Source organism: Geotrypetes seraphini, chromosome 1 (assembly GCF_902459505.1).
Source record: "Geotrypetes seraphini chromosome 1, aGeoSer1.1, whole genome shotgun sequence".
In the NCBI taxonomy this organism is placed as follows: domain Eukaryota; kingdom Metazoa; phylum Chordata; class Amphibia; order Gymnophiona; family Dermophiidae; genus Geotrypetes; species Geotrypetes seraphini.
In genome coordinates this window covers 247,567,535-247,587,329 of record NC_047084.1, presented here as the reverse complement: position 1 = coordinate 247,587,329, position 19,795 = coordinate 247,567,535, and the positions used below count along the sequence as shown (strand labels likewise).

Below are 19,795 nucleotides of genomic sequence, written 5' to 3'. Positions count from 1 at the left end.
GGGGGGTCCAGCAGGAGGGGTTGGGTACCCTCCTGCCGGCGATCTTAGGGGAGGCCATTGGGAGGACCGGCAGGAGGGGTTGGGTACCCTTCTGCTGCGATTGTCGGGAGGGCCGTTGGGGGGGTCTACAGGAGGGGTTGGGTGCCCTCCTGCCGTGATCGCTGGGGGGAGGGGAGACTTGCAGCCGTAGCCGCGGTCACTATGCTAATCACGGCAGCATTTAAAGTACATGTCGTGTTTGTTTTTGCATTGCTAGCCCCAGGGGTGGTGGAAGATTAGTGATTGAAAAACTGTATGAAAAATAACTATTTTAAATTTAGTGATCAAAATGTGTCAGTTTTGAGAATTTATATTAATTAATTTTTTCTCTGCGTGTTTTGTTTTTGTATAGTTATTAACTAATATTTAACTAAGTTTTAAAGTTTTAAAGTTTTAAAGAATGTTTCCTTTATACGTAAATAAAGAAAAGTGAATGGGATTGCAGTGGCGGTGACGGGGCGGTGAATGGGGTGGCAGTGGCGGTGACGGGGCGGTGAAGAGGATGGTGAGACGGGGACGGGGCGGTGACGGGGATGGTGAGACGGGGACGGGGCGGTGACGGGGATGGTGAGACAGGGACGGGGCGGTGACGGGGACCAATTTTTTCACCGTGTCATTCTCTAGTACCAAGCTGTCAGGTGTAAAACCTGTAGATTGAGAAGGAGAAATATCTGTGACTCTGCACAAGAAGAGATGGAAAAGTCTGAACAGGTATTGGTTCCTTAATACTGAGCTGAGGTAGAAGGGAGAACCAAGGATGCCTGGGCCACCGAGGGGCTATCAGAATCATGGTGGCCAATTCCTGTTTGAGCTTGACAAGCGTATCGAAGATTAGAGGGATTGGAGGAAACGCATTAAAAAACTTGTGTGTCCAATCCAGAAGAAATGCATCAGGTTCCAGGTGTTGGGAAAACTGAGCAAAATTGAGGCAACTTGTGATTGAGGAGGGACGCAAACAGGTCTATCTGAGGAGTCCCCCAAAAAGAGAATATGTGATGCAGAACTGCAGAGTTGAGCGTCCAGTCATGTGGCTGGAGAAACCTGCTGAGTCCATCTGCAAGAGAAAACTACTTCTCTTGAATGCATACTGCTTTCAAAAATATATTGTGAGCAATCGCCCAGCTCCAAGTCCTTTGGGCCTCTTTACAAAGAAGAAGAGAACCTGAGCCTCCTTGCTTGTTATGTAATACATTGCAACCTGAACATTCATGGGGATTAGGAGGACATAGTCACAATGTGCTGAAAGTTTTGAGAGCAACGTAGATTGCTCTGAGATTTAGATAGAGAAAACTGGTTCTAGTAGACCAGCAAGTTTGAGTGCGAAGACCATCCAGATAAATCCAGCAAGCATAAGAGGCCGAGTGCTTGGTCAGAACCTTCTAATGGGGAGGTGTGTGGAACAAAAATTCCCTGAAAAGCAAGGAAGAGCTCATCCACCACTGCAGAGATTGTCAAAGTGTAATGTGTTGAGAACAATGGGTCATGAGCTTGAGACCACTGACACGCAAGAGTCTATTGAGGAGTCTTGAGATGAAGTATAACTTGGTTAGATGCTATGAAGTAGGTGGGAATGCCTTAACCATAGGCTTGTTGTATAGGTTACAGGGACCTCTTCCATACTATCAAGGGGAGTGTTAACCCTCTCTCCTTTCATACAACACTCTTGTAAATAGAATAATATGCACCGTGGAAGCCATGTGCCCCAGAAGTACCATCAGATGTCTCACCAAGATTGATGGGAAAAGATTGATGGGAATTTGCAGGAGCTAGTAAGGAAGCCGCTCAGTGCCAAGCAGCAGCGCCAAATCACGCTCCTGCTCATGCCGCTCAGCCAAAGAAACTGGGTCTGCGCAGTCAGTTAGCAGAGGGTTGGAGTTCAGAAAGCTTGCTCCTGCCCACTGCACCTCCACCAGGGATCGGCAAAGGACCCACTGCACCTCCACCAGGGATCGGCAGAAGTCCTCCCTCCCTCCCTCCCTCCGACGTCAGCGCTGACGTCGGGAAGACTTCCGTTCGGCTCTGTGCTGCAAGCAGGGCAAGTAAGGAGAAGGAGAGTAGCCTCGCGGTTCGAGTGAGTGGCTACCAAGGGAGGGGGGCGGTCCGCCCGGTCCACCCCGGTTGCAGCACAGCCGGCCAGGTCCCCTTACTTTTGTGGCACTTCCCCGACCGACCGACAACAGCCCTGGTCCGACAATCCTCCCTGCCCTGTAGCTGCGAATCTAAATTACCTTCTTACAGCAGCTGTAAGAAGGTAATTTAGATTTGCGGTTAAGGGCAGGGAGGTTTGTCGGACCAGGGCTGTTGTCGGTCGGTCGGGGAAGCGCCACAAAAGTAAGGGGACCTGGCCGGCTGTGCTGCACCCGGGGCGGTAGAGAAGGAGGGGGGGAGAAGGACGCTGAGAGCATTGAAGACGAAGGGGTGGAGAAGGACGCTGAAGGGCGAGGGGGGGGGAAGGACTCTAAAAGCACTTGTGGAAGACAGAGGGGGAAGAAGGATGCTGAAAGCACATGGGGAAGACAAAGGGGTGGAGAAGGACGCTGAAAGGCCATGGGGAAGACAGAGAGGGAGAAGGACGCTGAAAGGACATGGGGAAGCAGAGGGGTAGAAGGACACTGAAAGCACATGTGGAAGACATAGGGGGGAGAAAGACGCTGAAAGAAAATGGGGAAGAGAGAGTGGGGAGAAGACGCTGGCAGGGAAGAAGACAGAGATGCCAGACTATGGGGGGAACGGAGAGAAGAAGATGGGTGCCAGACCAATTTGGAAGGGGGAAGAAAGGGAGAGGCACAGTAACAGAGCAAATGGAAGATGCAGAAGGAAGAGAGACAGTGGATGGAAGGAATTGAATGAGAACATAAGGAAAGGAGAAACCAGGCAACAAAGGTAGGAAAAGAATTCTATTTCTTTTTTTTTTTTGCTTCAGGATAAAGTAGTATATTAGTTGTGTTGATAAAAATTTATAAACATTAGAGGCTCTGGTAGAAACCCGTTTACAAAGTATGTATTCTTCCCAATTAATATTTTCAAATTAATAAAGTCTTTTTGCTTATTTGTAAATGGGTTTCTACCAGAGCCTTTAATTCAGTAGCATAATTAAATGAAATAACTATTTCTGAAGTTTATAGGGACGGGCGGGGATGGAGGGGATTCCTCACGGGGACGGGTGGGGACGGAGGGGATTCCTCGCGGGGACGGGTGGGGACGGAGGGATTCCTCACGGAGACGGGTGGGGACGGAGGGATTCCTCACGGAGACGGGTGGGGACGGGTGGGATTCCTCACGGGGACGGGTGGGACTTTGGCGGGGACGGGTGGGATTTCTGTCCCCGCGCAACTCTCTAACAGAGAACAGAGCCTGGGAGAGAGGGTGCAGAGTCTGATAGGAGAAGGCGACAACAGCAGCCTAAAAAATTTAGGGAGGGGGCGTTGACCTGAATATAAACTGGGACCCCCATTTTAAGCCAATTTTTTGGCCCCAAAATCCTGGTTTATATTCAAGTATATTTTGTAATCCAGTATGCAATCCTAGCACACATCTGCTAGTGCTATGACCAGTGGAATAGCCTTCTGTTCTGAGTAACTGGTTGATAACCAAGGAAACCAGAGTTCAAATCTTGCTGTTGCTTCTTGCGATTTTGCGCATATCATTTAATTCTCTATCGACTCCAATAAAAAATGACATTTCAAGCCCTCCGGTGACTGGGGAGAAGTACAATACCGGAATCTAATGCATCTTAAGCTACTACTGAAAAAGAATGAGCTAATTTTAATAAATAATTCCGGTCTTTAAGAGGTAGCTTACCTTCACATTCCTCAAACCCTTCTCAAAGAGGCTCAGCATCTCTGACAGTTTGTTATCAGAGTGAACGTTGTACACAGTCTGGCTACGTTGTTGCAATAAGCCAATAATATATTCATTTTCTATCTGTTCATGCATTTTGAATTCCTTGAATGTGGCATACAGTGACTGTAGCAGAGCTCGGAAATCATTGTTGTTGGAAAAGTTGGTTTTTGACAGCTGTTTGAAAAGAAAAAAATTATCTAATCTTTAAAAGCAATAAATACACTGTAAATATTGTTTTGGGAACAAAGCCAACTTAGAAAAATATTTCCAGATATCATTTGAAACCCTATACCCATTTTCTCAATCTGTGCTTTAAAGTTGCTTTTAACAAAATTTGTATTCATATGACCTCATTTTGAAATGGACATGAGGGAGTAGAGAATGATACAGGGACAAATTTTTCCCCGTCCCCACAGGAACTCATTTTCCCATCTCAGCGAGTCATTTTACTGTTCCTGCACCATTCCTGCAAGCTGTCCTCATCGGCACAAGCCTTAAACACTTTAAAATGATAGGTTTTCAAGGCTTGTGCGGTTAAGGCAGAGCTTACAGGAATAGGGCACAGACAGCGACAAAACTCACAGGGATGCGACGGGGAAATTGAGTTCCTGCGGGGACAAATTTGGACAGAGGGGCGGGAGAGAGGGAGAATAGACAAGGGGGTAGAGGGGGAGAAATTAGATTCAACAGAGCTAAGCGGTGTACAAGCAGTATGGATAGTATAGAAAGCTTTCAATAAACAAAAATCATCTCCGTCATTAAACCTGTATTAAATATTCCAATGAGTAGAAGAAATAAGTGAGAAACCAAAAATACATACAAAGAAGGAAATAGCTCAACTTAATAAACAAGAGAAAAAATGCTTTAAAAATATTAGATCAGTAAACAAGGAAAAACAAGTGGAAAATGCATAAATACAATAGAAATTACAAAGTGTTTCTCCAGCACGATATGACGATCAAACCCAAACATGAATGATTTCAGTTCACCTCTATGTAAACCAAAGGATGAGAGAGAATGTTAGTCACAGTCCAAGACAGTGAATATAATGAAGATTATATAAGAAAGAACTAGAAACAGTTATTCATCTCCTAGTTGGATGCAAAGATCTGATGGCAGACCATTTATATTGTAAAACATAACATCACTGTAGCAGAAAAGTATTAGGATCACATCTCTAAGAGAATTATGGAAAATGAAGATATTTTGATCATCAGATACAATCCAATTCCAATGATAAAAAAAATCTTGATGCAAGAAAACCAAATATTATGGTAAAGGAGAACAATTTTGATTACTGTATAGAGAAGTATTGCAAACTGTGTGCAGCGGCAAACTAGTGTGCCTCACGAGATTCCAAGTGTGCCGCCAGATGCCAGGGAGAAGGAGAGGTGCCAACACCAGCTAACTTCCTACAGGATGTGCCTCTTGGGGCGAGAGGCACATCCTGTAAGCAGTCATCCGGCGCCAGCACCTCTCCTCCTCTCTGCGCCATTCCTTTTTCAGCATCGCATGCACACACATACACACACAGGTGTCTCAGAGCGTGTCCTCACATGCATGGATGTCGACATGATGTACCGTATTTTTCGCTCCATAAGATGCACTTTTTCCACCTCCAAAAAGGGGGTGGAAATAAGGGTGCGTCTTATGAAGCGAATACTCCCTTGTAAGCAGCCCAGGCACCCCCCTCCCCCGGTACCTTTAAATCCCCTTTCCACGCTCCTGCCTGTCTCACTCGCCGGACGGCTCTTCTTCGGTTCAGGGCCGGGCAGAACGGCACAGAAGGCAGGCTCGCGAGAACTGACTGCAGCCATTCGGGGAGTGGCGCCAAACCAGGCAGAAACGCAAACAGCATGCATCTGCCTTCCGAGCCACTGAACCGAAGAAGAGCCATCTGGCGAGGGAGACAGGCAGGAGCGCGGAAAGGGGACTTTAAAACAACGTATCGGGGAGGGCTTGTGCCTGGGCTGCCTATGGGGTGGTTGTGCCTCTGCTGCCTACGGAGGAGGGGTTTGCCTACACTGCCTACGGATCTTTCTCTCTATAAGACCCTGTCCCGGCCTATCACTACTAGAAAGGATACAGGACAGGGCGGTGGGAATTTTTTTCCTGGGTTTTCCTCCTCTACAGGTGGGTGCGTCTTATGGGCCAGTGCATCTTATAGAGCAAAAAATACAGTAAATCGCATCAACGTCCTCATACTATCGGACGCCCTCAAGCCGCATCCCCCAATTTAGGGTGCTGCCAGCTAACAAAGTTTGCGAGACACTGGTATTGAGGTATCAGTTTCAAGTGATTACTCAGAGAAATCCTTAAATATCAAGAAAGTGTGATGGAAAGATAAAGGTATATTTTTCATTGTACTGGGAGTCTGGTTAAGTTGCCTATATGCGTTACATCTTATGAACTTGAGAAGGAAGCTCTTTGGTATACAGCTAACACTGGCAGTAAATTTAAGAGTCTGAGTTCAAACAGACACTTATGATTTTTCCTGCTCCAAAGACCTTGGAATCTAGCCAAGACAAACTATATAAACAAAAGTGTCTAGGACAATGTACCATAAAGTGGACGAGATAAAAAAGCAACATGACCAGAGAGGGAGCATGATACACTGGTTCAGGAAGTCTGTTCCAGGCAAACCGCATAACAAATATGAAAGGACTGAGTGGGTCAGTAATAAAGGAGAGGGCACAGATAAGAGTAACTTTCCAGTTAAATAATTTTTATAAGAAACGTTGAGAACCACTACCCTACACCCTTTCTTCTACTGTGACACACCTGACAGAAATGTTCACACCTGTGACACACTGAACATTATCACTCATGGCTAAACAACAACAAAAATCCCTTATATATCATTCATTATTGCTGAAAAAGATGCAGAGAAAGGTGGCAATTGTTGCGTGGGGAAGAGCAGACTTGCAACATTTTCAACTGGGGCAGGTGGCAGCATTGTGAGTAATGGTGAAGCAGAAAGGACCAGTTATGTGGCTTTCAAGTACCTGATTCCCTGTTCTTTTCTGCTCTCCCCAGCCTGCAGACACACGTTGTTGTTAAGGAAAGCAAGGGCTTGCTGCTATCAGTTGAGAACCATTGGTATAGAGGGGAAAGAAGTAATGAGAAGCTGCAGTTAATGCATTTCTAGTTGAGTAACAAGTTTAAAATGTATGCATAATGTAATGACTCAAGGAGAGTGGCTATGTGATCACTAAAATGTTGAAAGCATCTAAACCCTAATATAATTAAGAAACTTTATTTCTCAGTGCTTCTGCTTTGAATATCTTGCAAAAATAATTTCTATAATTTTAATGCTTCGCTAATTTAAAATCTTGGTTCCTTTAGGAGGACTTGAGCTTAAATAGTTAAATAATACATGTTTTTCTTATTAGATGTTTAATTTCTTTATGATTATTTTGATATTATGACTATTGCTTTCTGTACAAGTGTTTAGCTTGATTTAAATTGAAAATTAATAAAGAAATAATAAAAAAATAAAAAAAATGTTGAAAGCAGGTAAGTCATGCAGCTGGATTTTTAATAGATTATACTAGAAAAAGATGGATCTACAAGGAAACTCATGAGCAGTAAATTGCTTTAAGAGGTAATTAAAAGTGTGAATGAACATATTTTGGTAGCATGCTCAGAAAGATTTTAGCAATATTGAAAAGGAATAAATGGCATGCTTTCTCAGTGTTTTAGATGCATGTAAAAAAAGAGGCAAGGATGGCCCCGAGGTTGCCAGTTATAGGGCTGGAAGTTGGATAAAGAAGGGCAAGGTGAGAAGTTGTAGGGAGAAAATGTATTTTTTACTCCAATTATTAAAAAAGTAAGGTGCTGGTCACCTATGTATTTTATTGTTTGTATCTTTTGTGCTGTTTTGCAGGTGTATTTATTGTTGATCTTGTATGTATTTTTGTAAGTAATTTTGTATTTTTGTTTTAAGTTTGTAACCCTGGGTTTATTTATATCCTGGGTAAGGGCAGGATATAAATAAATAAAAACCAAAACAAAACAAACTTGCCCTCATTGACAGCATAGGAGTCAACCCTGCAAAATTGAGGGTGTTAACACTCAACAAATTACCTCTCCCTGAACTGTGCATGCTTTCCTCCAACCGCCACCCTTTACCTTGTCACAGTAGCTACTGACAAGCTGTTTCATCTGCATCCACAGAGCTGGCTCCTATGATTGACAGGATGAATGAAGGAAAAGAGTAAAAAATCTAGAGAAAGAGACAAGGAAGGTTGTGGAGCAAAAGTTAAAGGAAGCCAGGCAAAACAAGACTAAAGGAAGAGGGGGGGGGAAAAAGCTGTGGGGGACGTGAGAGAAACAAGGAAAGATATGCTGTGTAAAGGAAAGACATTATGAAAAGCAGGAAAAAATGACAGTGGAGGAGTAATCAAATGGTTAAAGCAGCAGGCTGAGAACCAGGGAACAGATTCAAATCCCAATACAGCTCTTTGTGACCTTGGCCAAGTCACTTAACCCTCCAGGGATAGGGAAATACCTACTCAGTGGCTAAAGGGGGGGGACCACCCCAGGTGCCATCTTGGTAGAGGCACCAGCACCTCTCCCCCCCCTATGCCACACTTGTGCCCACTCTCCCTCCACAACTCTCTAAATCTTCACCTGCGCAAGCAACTTCGCCGGCCTGCTATTCACACTGGCCTGGCTCCTCTGAAATCACTTCCTGGTTGTGAGGCCAGGATGCAACTTCTGAGCAGCAGGCCAGAGAAGTTGCTTGCAATGGCGAATATTTAAAGAGATACTCAGGGAAGGAAGGGCATAAGTGTTGTGTATAGGAGAGGAGGGCATAGAGGCACCACCACCCTGGGCACCTCCTACCTTCAACTATGTCTCTGTACCTTAATGTAATTGCTTTGAGATACAATTGAAAGCCAAAAACCTAAGTAAATAAAGGGAGAATGTGAAATGGAAGAAGAAAATGAAAAACATCAAAATAAAAAATTTGGGAGTTTATTTACTAACGCTCCTTGTGATCTTTAATAACTTACGCAACAGTCCTTTGCCACAGGTGGAATAGCTTAACCCTTTAATTGGCAGATGGTAAAACCTGCTGCTTTACGTAACTTGATGCTGAACCTGAGCAACAGTGCCAAGTACAAGTAACAGGCATTTTGAGATGTAGATCTCCCATAAGAGCCTTAGAAACACATGCTGTTCCTGAGCAACAGTACCAAATAAAGGGCTACTGGTTAATACAGTAGGCTGAGAACTAAGGGAGCCCAGTTTAAATCCCATTGCAGCCCCTTGTGATCTGGCTACTGTACCTGAATGCATACCAACGCAAAAGTGTTTTTTCCTTCCAGGGAAGGGAAAGACGATTCCTACCTACCCCCTAAAACAGGAGTAGGCAATTCCGGTCCTCGAGAGCCGGAACCAGGTCAGGTTTTCAGGATATCCACAATAAATATGCACGAGATAGATTTGCATCTCAAGGAGACAGTGCATGCAAATCCATCTCGAACATATTCATTGTGGAGATCCTGAAAACCTGACCTGGCTCCGGCTCTCGAGGACCGGAATTGCCTACCCCTGCCCTAAAACGTAGGCCACCTGCTCATCCAGTGAAAGTACATTTTCTGTTGCAACTACATCACAGTACTAGTTCAAACTTTAACCTTATATGCTTAGACCGATATAAACAGAAAAGCGGGGGAAGAATGCTGGAGCCAGCGTCCAGCCATCTTCCGTCGCCGCCTCCTTTATTGCCCATGTTATAGAGAGATTGCACACTGACAACACTGAACTCTGGTTAGCTACTAACAGAGACGTCATTATCCTCTGTCAGTGTCCTGCGTTCAACTGCTGTCACCGCCACGCAGCTAACAGACTTTCATCTCTCCCTCGCCCGGGACATAGACTAATTAAAAAATATATGCTTGAGAGAAACTAAGTGTGTGATTGTAAGTGTGCATAGTCAGGAAAAGGCTCAGAGAATGAACACTGATAAGATGCAACCACAACAACAGGGCTCGCACGCAGACACGGGCGCGCGCCGCTCCCTGGATGTCCCAAGACAAGCACAGCTTCCGGTTCTGAGAGCCAAACGCTACTACGGGCTACTGCGGGGAGGCCTTGACCAACACCATTGTACATTTAATCCTCCTTTCCCGCCTTGTCTGGAATGGGTGTGCAAGAGCCGCGCGCCAAGCACCGCCTCCTCGATTGTAACTGCGGCGCGCGGCTCCTAATAACTACGCAGCAAGAATTGAAGCTGCCAAGCGCCACCGTCGTGCAGCTGAATGTAAACACAAAACCGCGCGCGCTCCCCTCCGACCGCCACCCTTTACCTTGTCGCAGTAGCTACCGACAAGCTGCTTCATCCGCCAGTGCGGCGCCGTGAACACGTCCACTTCGTCCGGGAAAGGAGCCATTCTCGCCTCTCCATAGAGAGAGAACGCGTCGCCCAGCAGAACAAGGCTCAAACGCCGATGCCAGCTTGCTCAACGCGCTTGCGCAACTGGCATCACCGGCTCAGTCACGCGGCGAGAGTGACAGTGAAGCCGTTACCGGGATCGTCCAAGCTGACTGTAGTCACGTGATGCTGGTGGAGCGCTGTCCAGGAAGTTAAACGAAAATCTTTCAATGAACCGTCTCTTGAACGGCAGCAAAGTGACTGAACTAATAACAATTAGTGTACGGCCCACATTTTCATTCAAAAATTTCCATCTATTTACATTCACTGTGAAAGCTCTTAAATTTCGGTGGTAGTATTGGTATATTTTTAGCCTGACGGAGTTGCTTAAATCCTACCTAGTCAGTATTGCCTTACTGCTGATATGAGTTAACAGTGTCATGGAAGCTTAAGCATACTAATGTATACATTCGTCCCCCCCCCACACACACAACAAAAGCTTTTATCCGTGATACAGTATTTGATATAAACATACAGTACTGCCTTCCTGTGGTTAACAATAAAAGCTGGTAAAAACGCAGCTGTTTGATCGATTTATATCATAAGGTTTTATCGTTTTTTTTAACTTCTTTCTTCTCTCTTAATGTAAAGTGGATGGGCATGAGAACTCTGATCCCACCCAGCATCTCTTCCTCCACTTCCCCCAGGAAGCTCTCCCACCCCCTTTCTGCAACTCCTCCATACCTTTTAAAGTCTTCATTTCTTTGCAGTGAGGGACTGACTCATAGCCAGTGCTCGTGCCAGCCCCAAACTTTCCCTCTGACCTGCATCAGAGGGAAGGCTTGGGGCTGGCACAACGGTGAGTGTGAGTCACTGCTCACTTTCAGCAAAGAAATGAAAACTTTAAAAGGAACAGGGGATGCAGTTGGGGATGCAATTAAGACACTGGAATGCCTGTAAGGGAGGGAAGGGAGAGACTCTGGAAGTCCTCAGCTAGCGGGCCATAGGGAGCCCTGCCAACCACATCACAGATATGCCACTGCTGGGTAGGCCTGAGCCCAAAGTAGGTGGGTATGTGACCATATGGGCTCACCCATGGCTACACCACTGTGCCTTATTTGGAACTATTCTTTGGACAGCAGAATGTACAAAGGGGTGACAGCTTTTAACAAAACACAGTACATCTTAAGTCACGGATGCAGTTACAGATTTAACCCTAGAAACATGATGGCAAATGGTCCTTCTAGTCTGCCCATCCACAGTAACCTTTATCTCTTTCGCTCTCTGAGAGATCCCACGTGGCTATCCCAGACCCTCATGAATTCAGACACAGTCTGTCTCCACTACCTCTTCCGGGGTTCCATGCATCTACCACCCTTTCCATAAATAAGTATTTCCTCAGATTACTCTGGAGCCTATCACCTCTTAACTTCATCCTATGCCCTCTCATTGCAGAATTTCCTTCCAAATGAAAGAGACTCTACTTATACACATTTATATTATGTAGGTATTTAAACGTCTCTATCATATCTCCCCTCTCCTGCCTTTCCTCCAAAGTATACAGATTGAGATACACCTTATGATGAAGACCACACACCCTGACAGTTGAGGCTTTTCTGAAATTGCCTGGTGATTTTCACCAATATAATGTTTCATCATGTAATTTATTACTAACAGTTTCGTTTACTTTTGCAAGACACTTATTTTCAGAAGATTTCTGTAACTTTGCCGGGTTTATAATTTTTGTTATCCCCATAGATCACAGACATGCCCTTCTAAGCAGGATAGTGTAAGGCTCCAGTACTAAGTAAACCTTAAACCTTATCTTTCCCCATCAATTAACCTTCATACCCCTAAACTATTTTCTCTCTAAGCTGAGCACACAAGCAGTCGTTCATACATTTTAGCAGCGGTGCTCACAGATTTTACATGGTCACTCACAAAAATACTTGGAAATCTGGAGAATTGTTGGGTTTTACAACTTATTGCTCATATGAAAAATTTTTTTTAGAATTTGCCCACATGAGAAAAAATTTGCGCATACCCAGTCACTCCCTAAGCTACCTGAGATTGTGACAAATAAACTCAACATAAATTCTGCTCTTTATAGGTGTATTTTTTATTTTTTTCGCTTATACTTGGGTTCAAAAAATACAATTATATGATCATAGAAACAGACGGCAAATAAGGGCCACGGCCCATCAAGTCTGCCCACCGCGATAACCCTCCCTTACCTTTCCCTGTGAAAAGATCCCACGTGACGATCCCATTTTGTCTTAAAATCAGGCACGCTGCTGGCCTCAATTACCTGTAGCAGAAAATTATTCCAGTGATCAACCACCCTTTCGGTGAAGAAGTATTTCCTGGTGTCACCGTGTAGTTTCCCGCCCCTGATTTTCCACGGATGCCCTCTTGTTGCCGTGGGGCCCTTGAAAAAGAAGATATCCTCTTCCACCTTAATACGGCCCTTGAGATATTTGAATGTCTCGATCATGTCACCCCTTTCTCTGCGTTCCTCAAGTGAGTACAGCTGCAATTTATTCAGCCGTTCCTCATACGGGAGATCCTTGAGTCCCGAGACCATCCGGGTGGCCATTCGCTGAACCGACTCAAGTCTCAGCACATCTTTGCAGTAATGTGGCCTCCAGAATTGTACACAGTATTCCATATGGGGTCTCACCATGGATCTATACAAAGGCATGATAACTTCGGGCTTACGGCTGACGAAACTCCTACGTATACAACCTATGATTTGTCTTGCCTTAGATGAAGCTTTCTCCACTTGCTTGGCAGTCTTCATGTCCTCACTGATGATCACCCCTAAGTCACGTTCTGCTACAGTCCTCACTAGGATCTCACCATTAAGGGTGTAAGTCTTGCATGGATTTTGGCTGCCAAGGTGCATGACTACATTTTTCGGTATTGAAACTTAGTTGCCACGACCTGGACCAGCGCTCCAGTAGGAGTAGGTCATGCACCATACTGTCAGGCATTGAGTTATCGACAGGCACTGTTTTTTGTCTGTTGTGTTTTTGCCTACCACATTGCATAGTTTGGCGTCAATGGCGAATAGCGTTATTTTACCTCGAAGCCCCTCAGCCAAGTCCCTTATGAAGATGTTGAAAAGGATCGGGCCCAAGACATAGCTCTGCGGCACTCCACTGATCACTTCTGTCATTTCGGAGGGGGTGACATTCACCACTACCCTCTGAAGCCTACCTCCAAGCCAGTCCCCAACCCATGCTGTCAATGTGTCTCCCAATCCTATAGAGCTCATCTTGCTCAACAATCTGCAGTGTGGTACGCTATCAAATGCTTTGCTGAAGTCCAAGTATACGATGTCCAGGGACTCCCCAACATCCAGCTTCCCTGTCACCCAGTCAAAGAAGCTGATTAGGTTGGATTGGCAGGACCTCCCCTTGGTAAATCCGTGTTGACGGGTATCTCATAGATTCTCCTCGTTCAGGATCATATCCAATTGGCGTTTGATTAGAGTCTCCATTAGCTTGCTCACTATTGATGTGAGACTCACTGGTTTGTAGTTTGCAGCCTCCGTCCTGCATCCTTTTTTGTGGAGTGGAATGATGTTAGCCGTTTTCCAGTCCAACGGGACTCTCTACCTGTACTAAGGGAGAGACTGAAGAGCGCGGATAGCAGTTCTGCCAAGACGTCACTAAGCTCCCTGAGTGCCCTGGGGTGTAGGTTGTCTGGCCCCATTGCTTTGTTAACCTTGAGATTAGATAGCTCACAGTGGACAGTGCTGGGTGTAAACTCGAAATTACGAAACGGGTCCACCGAGCTATCCCTTGTCTGCAGCTGAGGGCCGGATCCTGGCGCCTCACGGGTGAAGACTGAGCAGAAGTATTCATTTAAAAGTTTAGCTTTTTCGGAGTCCAATTCTACATAGTTCCCTTCTGGTTTCCTAAGGCGTACTATCCCGCCTGTGTTTTTATTTCTGTCGCTAATATATCTGAAGAAGGATTTATCGCCCTTCTTAATGTTCTTCGCTAGATTCTCCTCCATTCGGAGTTTGGCCTCTCTGACCGCTGTTTTGACGGCTCTTGACTTGGTCAGATAGTCTTCTCTAGATTCCTGCGTCCCTGAGTGTTTGTAAGAGATGAACGCACTTTTCTTTTCTTTTATGAGGTCTGAGATCTCTGCAGAAAACCACTGTGGCTTATTTTTTCTTCGCCGTTTACTTACCGATTTTATATAGCGGTTGGTTGCTTCTTGTATGGTAGCTTTCAGAGTTGACCACATTACTTCTACATTATCTGTTTCTGCTCGGTTTAGCAGCGCCTGATGGATGAAATCCCCCATGCCCTCGAAGTTGGTGTTCTTGAAGCTAAGGACCTTGGTTAATGTGTTAGATTTGGCAAAACCTTTCCTTAGGTTGAACCATACCATGTTGTGGTCACTGGAGGCCAACGTGTCGCCCACCGAGACCTCTGTCACACTTTCTCCAATGGTAAGTATCAGGTCCAGTATTGCCCGATCCCTTGTTGGCTCCAATACCAGTTGCCTGAGTCTTGCTCCCTGAATAGAGTCTAATAGCCTCCTGCTGCTGCTGGTCGCAGAGGAAAGTGTGGTCCAGTCCACATCAGGCATATTGAAGTCACCTAACAATACTGTGTCCCCACGCAAGGTGATATTCTCTATATCTCCGATTAATTCCATATCTAGGTCATCCAGTTGTCTTGGGGGGTCTGTATACTACACCAAGATACAGGCATTTGTCCTTCCCCCTGGCCAAATTCACCCAAAAGGATTCCCCTATGTACCTGACCTCTGCGATTCTGGTGACTTTAATGTCTTCTTTGGTATATAGTGCTACCCCTCCTCCCATTTTGCCCTCCCTGTCACGGCGAAGCAAGTTGTAACCCGGTATGACCATGTCCCAGCCTTGGGAGTCCGTGAGCCAGGTCTCGGATATCGCCACCACATCCAGGTCGGCGTTCCTCATTTCCGTCTCTAATTCCAGGATTTTATTTCCCAAACTGTGGGCATTTACGTACATAGCCCTCCATGTTATATGTTTGCTATGTCTTTGTGGGGATATTCCCGCTTGAGCTACTTTGACGAAAACAAGAACGCAGAGGTCGGCTGGAGGGCGGGGTGCCCGGGCGGAGCAACACTCGCGCCTAAAACGGATCAAGAAGCGAAGTCATGCACAAACCAACCAATCACACAAACACACACCAACCAATCACACGCAGCCAATCACACGCACGTTTTAGGCGCGAGTGTTGCTCCGCCCAGGCACCCCGCCCTCCAGCCGACCTCTGCGTTCTTGTTTTCGTCAGGGGACAGGTTCCTGAAGAAGGGCTCCTCCCCGAAACCAGCGTGGTTGAACCTTTTCTCCTGGCGCGGTTTTCATTTGGTAGTTTGTGAGACGTTTTTCAGATAAGTATTTCATTTATTTTTCATTTTTTATATGGTGATTTTTGATTTTGTTGCGTGTTCCGGGGGGTCTGGCTGGCAGGGTTCATTTGGGGGTCGTTCAGGTATTATTGCTTGAGTTACTTTGATTTACTCACTGGTTTATTGATTTATTGGATTATTTGGTGAAAGGTTGCTTTAATTTCCAGCACACTTAGGGTGCTCGATGATGGTGTGGGGGTGGGGGCTTACCGCCTTGACCCAGAAGTGAAGTGTCGGAGCTGGACTCCTATCGCTGATGGTTCACACTGAGAGCACCCTTTACATTGTTATAATCACATGATTTTGTTTGTGAGCTGTGAGTAAAGTTTAATTCCCTGAGCGTCCTCCGTATGAACCCTGATGTGACTTGGTTTGCCTTGTTGTGTTATTGCTATAGTAGGATTTTTGGCAAAATTGGAGTGTTATTGTTGTGGCTGACAAACCCCCAGCAGCAGTAGTACATTGCCTGCTAGCGTTTCTCCTTCGAGCCCCCGGCGCCCTCAGTGGCAAGAGAAAAAGAGGGCGGCGCGAGCCCCGGGCTTCTGTCGCGCATCCAGCTCCCTCATTGCGTCTGGGCATAAAAAAGTAAAGAACTAAATGAAAAAAAACTATTCAAAGTTGTTAAAACGCATGTGGCCTGTGAAAAATTGCAGGACGATCTTAGGAAATGGGAAGACTGGGCATCCAAATTCAAGTTAAAATTTAATGTTGACAAATGCAAAGTGATGTACATTGGAAGAAAAATCCAAATCATAGCTGGCAGATGCTAGGATCCATCTTAGGGGGTCAGCAAGCACTCTACACATACTGCTTCGGGGCCTTCTACTGCCCTGATTTGCTGGGCAGTAGAAGGCCCCGAAGCAGCGTGTGTAGAGTGCTGCAGAGGCTGCTGGAATCGGAAGGTTTGTCGGGACCACGGGAAGGGGTGGGGTGGGGGGCGGTAAGGGACTAAGGCAGACGGCAGACCGGGGGTAGGGGAAACGCTGCTGCTGCTGCACAGGGAAGTGGTGTGGGGGGAGGGAATGCTGCTGTGGCTGCTGCACAGGGAAGTGGTGGGAGAGAAATGCTGCTGCATTGGAGGCAGGGAGAGAGACAGATAGAAAGAAAGACAGACAGCAGGAAGAAGGGAGACAGAAAGAAAAGAAGAAAGACACAGGGGCAGGGAGAGACACAGAAAGACAGACAGACAAAGGGGGCCAGGGAGAGAGACAGACAGAGGGAGGGAGAGAGAGACAGAAATAAAGACACACAGACATATATTCTAGCACCCGTTAATGTAACGGGCTAAAATACTAATAATCCTATAAAGTTGCTTAATTGGATAACATTATTTTAAATAAATAATCTATTTATATTAAACAATGCAAAACAATTAAGCATTACTTCAACAAGAGCTCAAAGGAGAAATAGGAAGAAAAAGATAGAAGATGGAACTGTTGTTAGCAGCAAGACAATGCTGTCAGAAATTAAATTGTTTAAATAGCATGAATCAAAAAAAACTTCCTTATATTATTTTTGTAAACACTATGGGGTCAATATTCAAATTGATTTAACAAGGCAGTAGAGGCCTGGATAGTCAGTGTCATTTAACCAGATAATACAGCTGATTATCTGCTTAGACCACTGCAGCACACTCTGATTAATGCTGGGGAAAGGGCCGGGAGCAGAAGAATCAGGATAGAGCTGGGAATTATATGGGCACAGACGATATTCTTTGCTAGTTCCCGCTACCTAACTGGGTATGTTGGATCACATAAATAGCAGTCTTAACTATGCCCAGTTAGCTATGTGGGTACATATCCGGGTCTAATTGAAACCTCTGACCACAGCAGGCTGAATATTGTCTCCTATGTTTTTTCTCAAAGAATGTGAATTTCACATAATTCAAATATTTATGTATAAAGTTAAATGTAATGTGTCAATGTATATCAAACACTGTAAATATGAGGGGGTGCTGGAAAGTTCTCAGCCCAATCAACTTCCTAAATTCTGAGTTATTTTGCCACTGTAGCTGAAAAGAGTGTTATTTTATTTTGCAAAGTGCCAATTTGCAGAATTGTAATACTGTTTTGGCATTGTTTAAGATCATTGATTGAACCATGGCAGCGAAAAGTGAAGAATTTTCAAGTGTGGAATTCTGATACTACAACTACTACTATTTATCATTTCTGTAGCACTGAAAGGCATACGCAGCGCTGTACATCTTGACATTTAATAGATGGTCCCTTTTCAGAAAAGCTTACAGTTTAACTTGGACAAACAAAAAATATATGGTTGGGGATGCAGTCTAACTTGGACAGGCAGACATGACATATAGGGTTGGGGATGCAGAACCCAAAGTGATCCATCATGAAGTTCATATTCCTGTAGAAGAAAACTCCAAAGGAAATCCATGAATATATGATGCAAACATTGAGTGACAAATGGCCATCATACGCCACAGTGAAGAAGTAGTGTGCAAACTTTCAGCATGGAGATTTCGAGACTGAAAATGCAGCAAGGTCTATAAGGCCTTAAACGGTGTCAACTCCTGAAATTGTTGATCATATTAATGACCTGATTTTGGCAGATTGTTGAATATCATCAAAAACAATTGCGGAGACACTACAGATATCCAGGGAAAATGTTGGGTGTATAATCAATGAGTAGCTGGGTATGCAGAAGCTGTCAGCCAAGTGGGTGCCCAAATGTTTGCTGATGAGAAACGACTTCACATGGACATTTCCAAGTTTATTTTGCAGCATTTTCAGAAAGCTAGTGCCAACTTTTTGGAATAATTAGTTACTATTGATGAAACATGGTTACACCACTATGATCCTGAGACAAAACAACAGTCCATGCAATGGCAGCCCTCAGGTTCTCCAAGGTCAAGAAAATTCAAGACCCAAAAGTCAGCAGGAAAGGTCATAGCCACAGTGTTTGGGAATCAGGAAGATGTAATAACTGGCTATCTTCTAAGGGACCAAACAGTTAGGGCTCCTCTTACTAAGCTGTGCTAGCGGGCTTAGCACGTGCTAAATTGCCACGTGCGCTAGACGCTAATGCCACCATTGAGCTGGCATTAGTTTTTGGCACGCGCTAAAAACACTAGCGCATCTTAGTAATAGGAGCCCTAAATGCAGAATATTACTGTAACTTGCTTTGCCTTAAAGGAGGCATTGAAAGAAAAAAAGGAGAGGGAGGCCGTGGAAATGAGTTCTCTTTTTTGCAAAACAATACACCTGCTCACAAGGCTAGCAAAACGATTGATGTTTTGGTGCAGTTGGGGTTTCGGTGCATAGGTCATTCACCCTATTCACCAGATCTTGTTCCATCTGACTATTTTCTGTTTCCAAACCTTAAACAGAAATTGAAAGGGCCATAGTTTTTAAGTGATTCAGAGGTGATTGCAGCAGCAGAGCAGTATTTCAGTGGCCAGACATAAGAGTATTTTTTGGAAGGTGTACAGAAACTTTAGACACGATGGACTGAACACTCAGACATGGCACCTAAATAGTGGGGTACCTTACAGGGCACTGCTGTGAACTTCACAAAAAGGGTGCCATGTCTTCTCTTCACTACAGCTCCCTTATAGGTCATGGCGAGCCCTCCAAACAACCTACAGAATCCCCTAGACCCACTTATCTACCACCCTAACAGCCCATATGGCTGCAGGAACCACTTATATGCCAGTAAAAAAGGGTTTTGGGGTGTATAGAGGAGTACACATGTTTAAGTATCAATGCAGTGATTACAGTAGAGAGCTGCACGGGGACGGCGGGGGTCCCGCAGGTCCCCCTTCAGGTCATGGGGATCCCGTGGGGACGCCCCCTAGGGTTGCGGGGATCCCGTGGGGACTCCCTCTAGAGTCACGGGGATCCCGCGGGGTTCAATACAACTCGAGCCACGAGGCTCGTCTTCTTTTCCTACCTGCCCTGCTGCAGCACACATAGCCGACCGGAAGTCTTCCCCAATGTCAGCGCTGACGTCAGAGGGAGGGCTTACGCAAAGCCTTTAATTCAGTAGCATAATTAAATGAAATAACTATTTTTGAAGTTTATAGGGATGGGCGGGGACGAAGAGAATTCCTCGCGGGGACGGGTGGGGACGGAAGGATTCCTCACGGGAACG

At 45.3% G+C, this 19,795-nt stretch overlaps 1 protein-coding gene and 1 non-coding gene across 2 annotated transcripts in view; both read right to left on the bottom strand.

The window, feature by feature from the left end:
* FBXL5 (F-box and leucine rich repeat protein 5) overlaps window positions 1–10,451 on the bottom strand; it is a 157,696-nt gene extending 147,245 nt beyond the window's left edge. Inside the window, exons 1-2 of the mRNA XM_033948883.1 lie at window positions 10,200–10,451; window positions 3,841–4,056 (exon numbers count right to left, since the gene is read on the bottom strand). Coding sequence (XP_033804774.1) covers window positions 3,841–4,056; window positions 10,200–10,283 — 300 coding nt within the window. The 5' untranslated portion in view covers window positions 10,284–10,451. The remainder of the gene's footprint in view (window positions 1–3,840; window positions 4,057–10,199) is intronic.
* On the bottom strand, window positions 1,574–1,700 carry LOC117352849. Its single transcript, XR_004537900.1, has one exon. It is a non-coding gene; the product is annotated as a U6atac minor spliceosomal RNA (small nuclear RNA).
* Window positions 10,452–19,795: the final 9,344 nt, after the last annotated feature.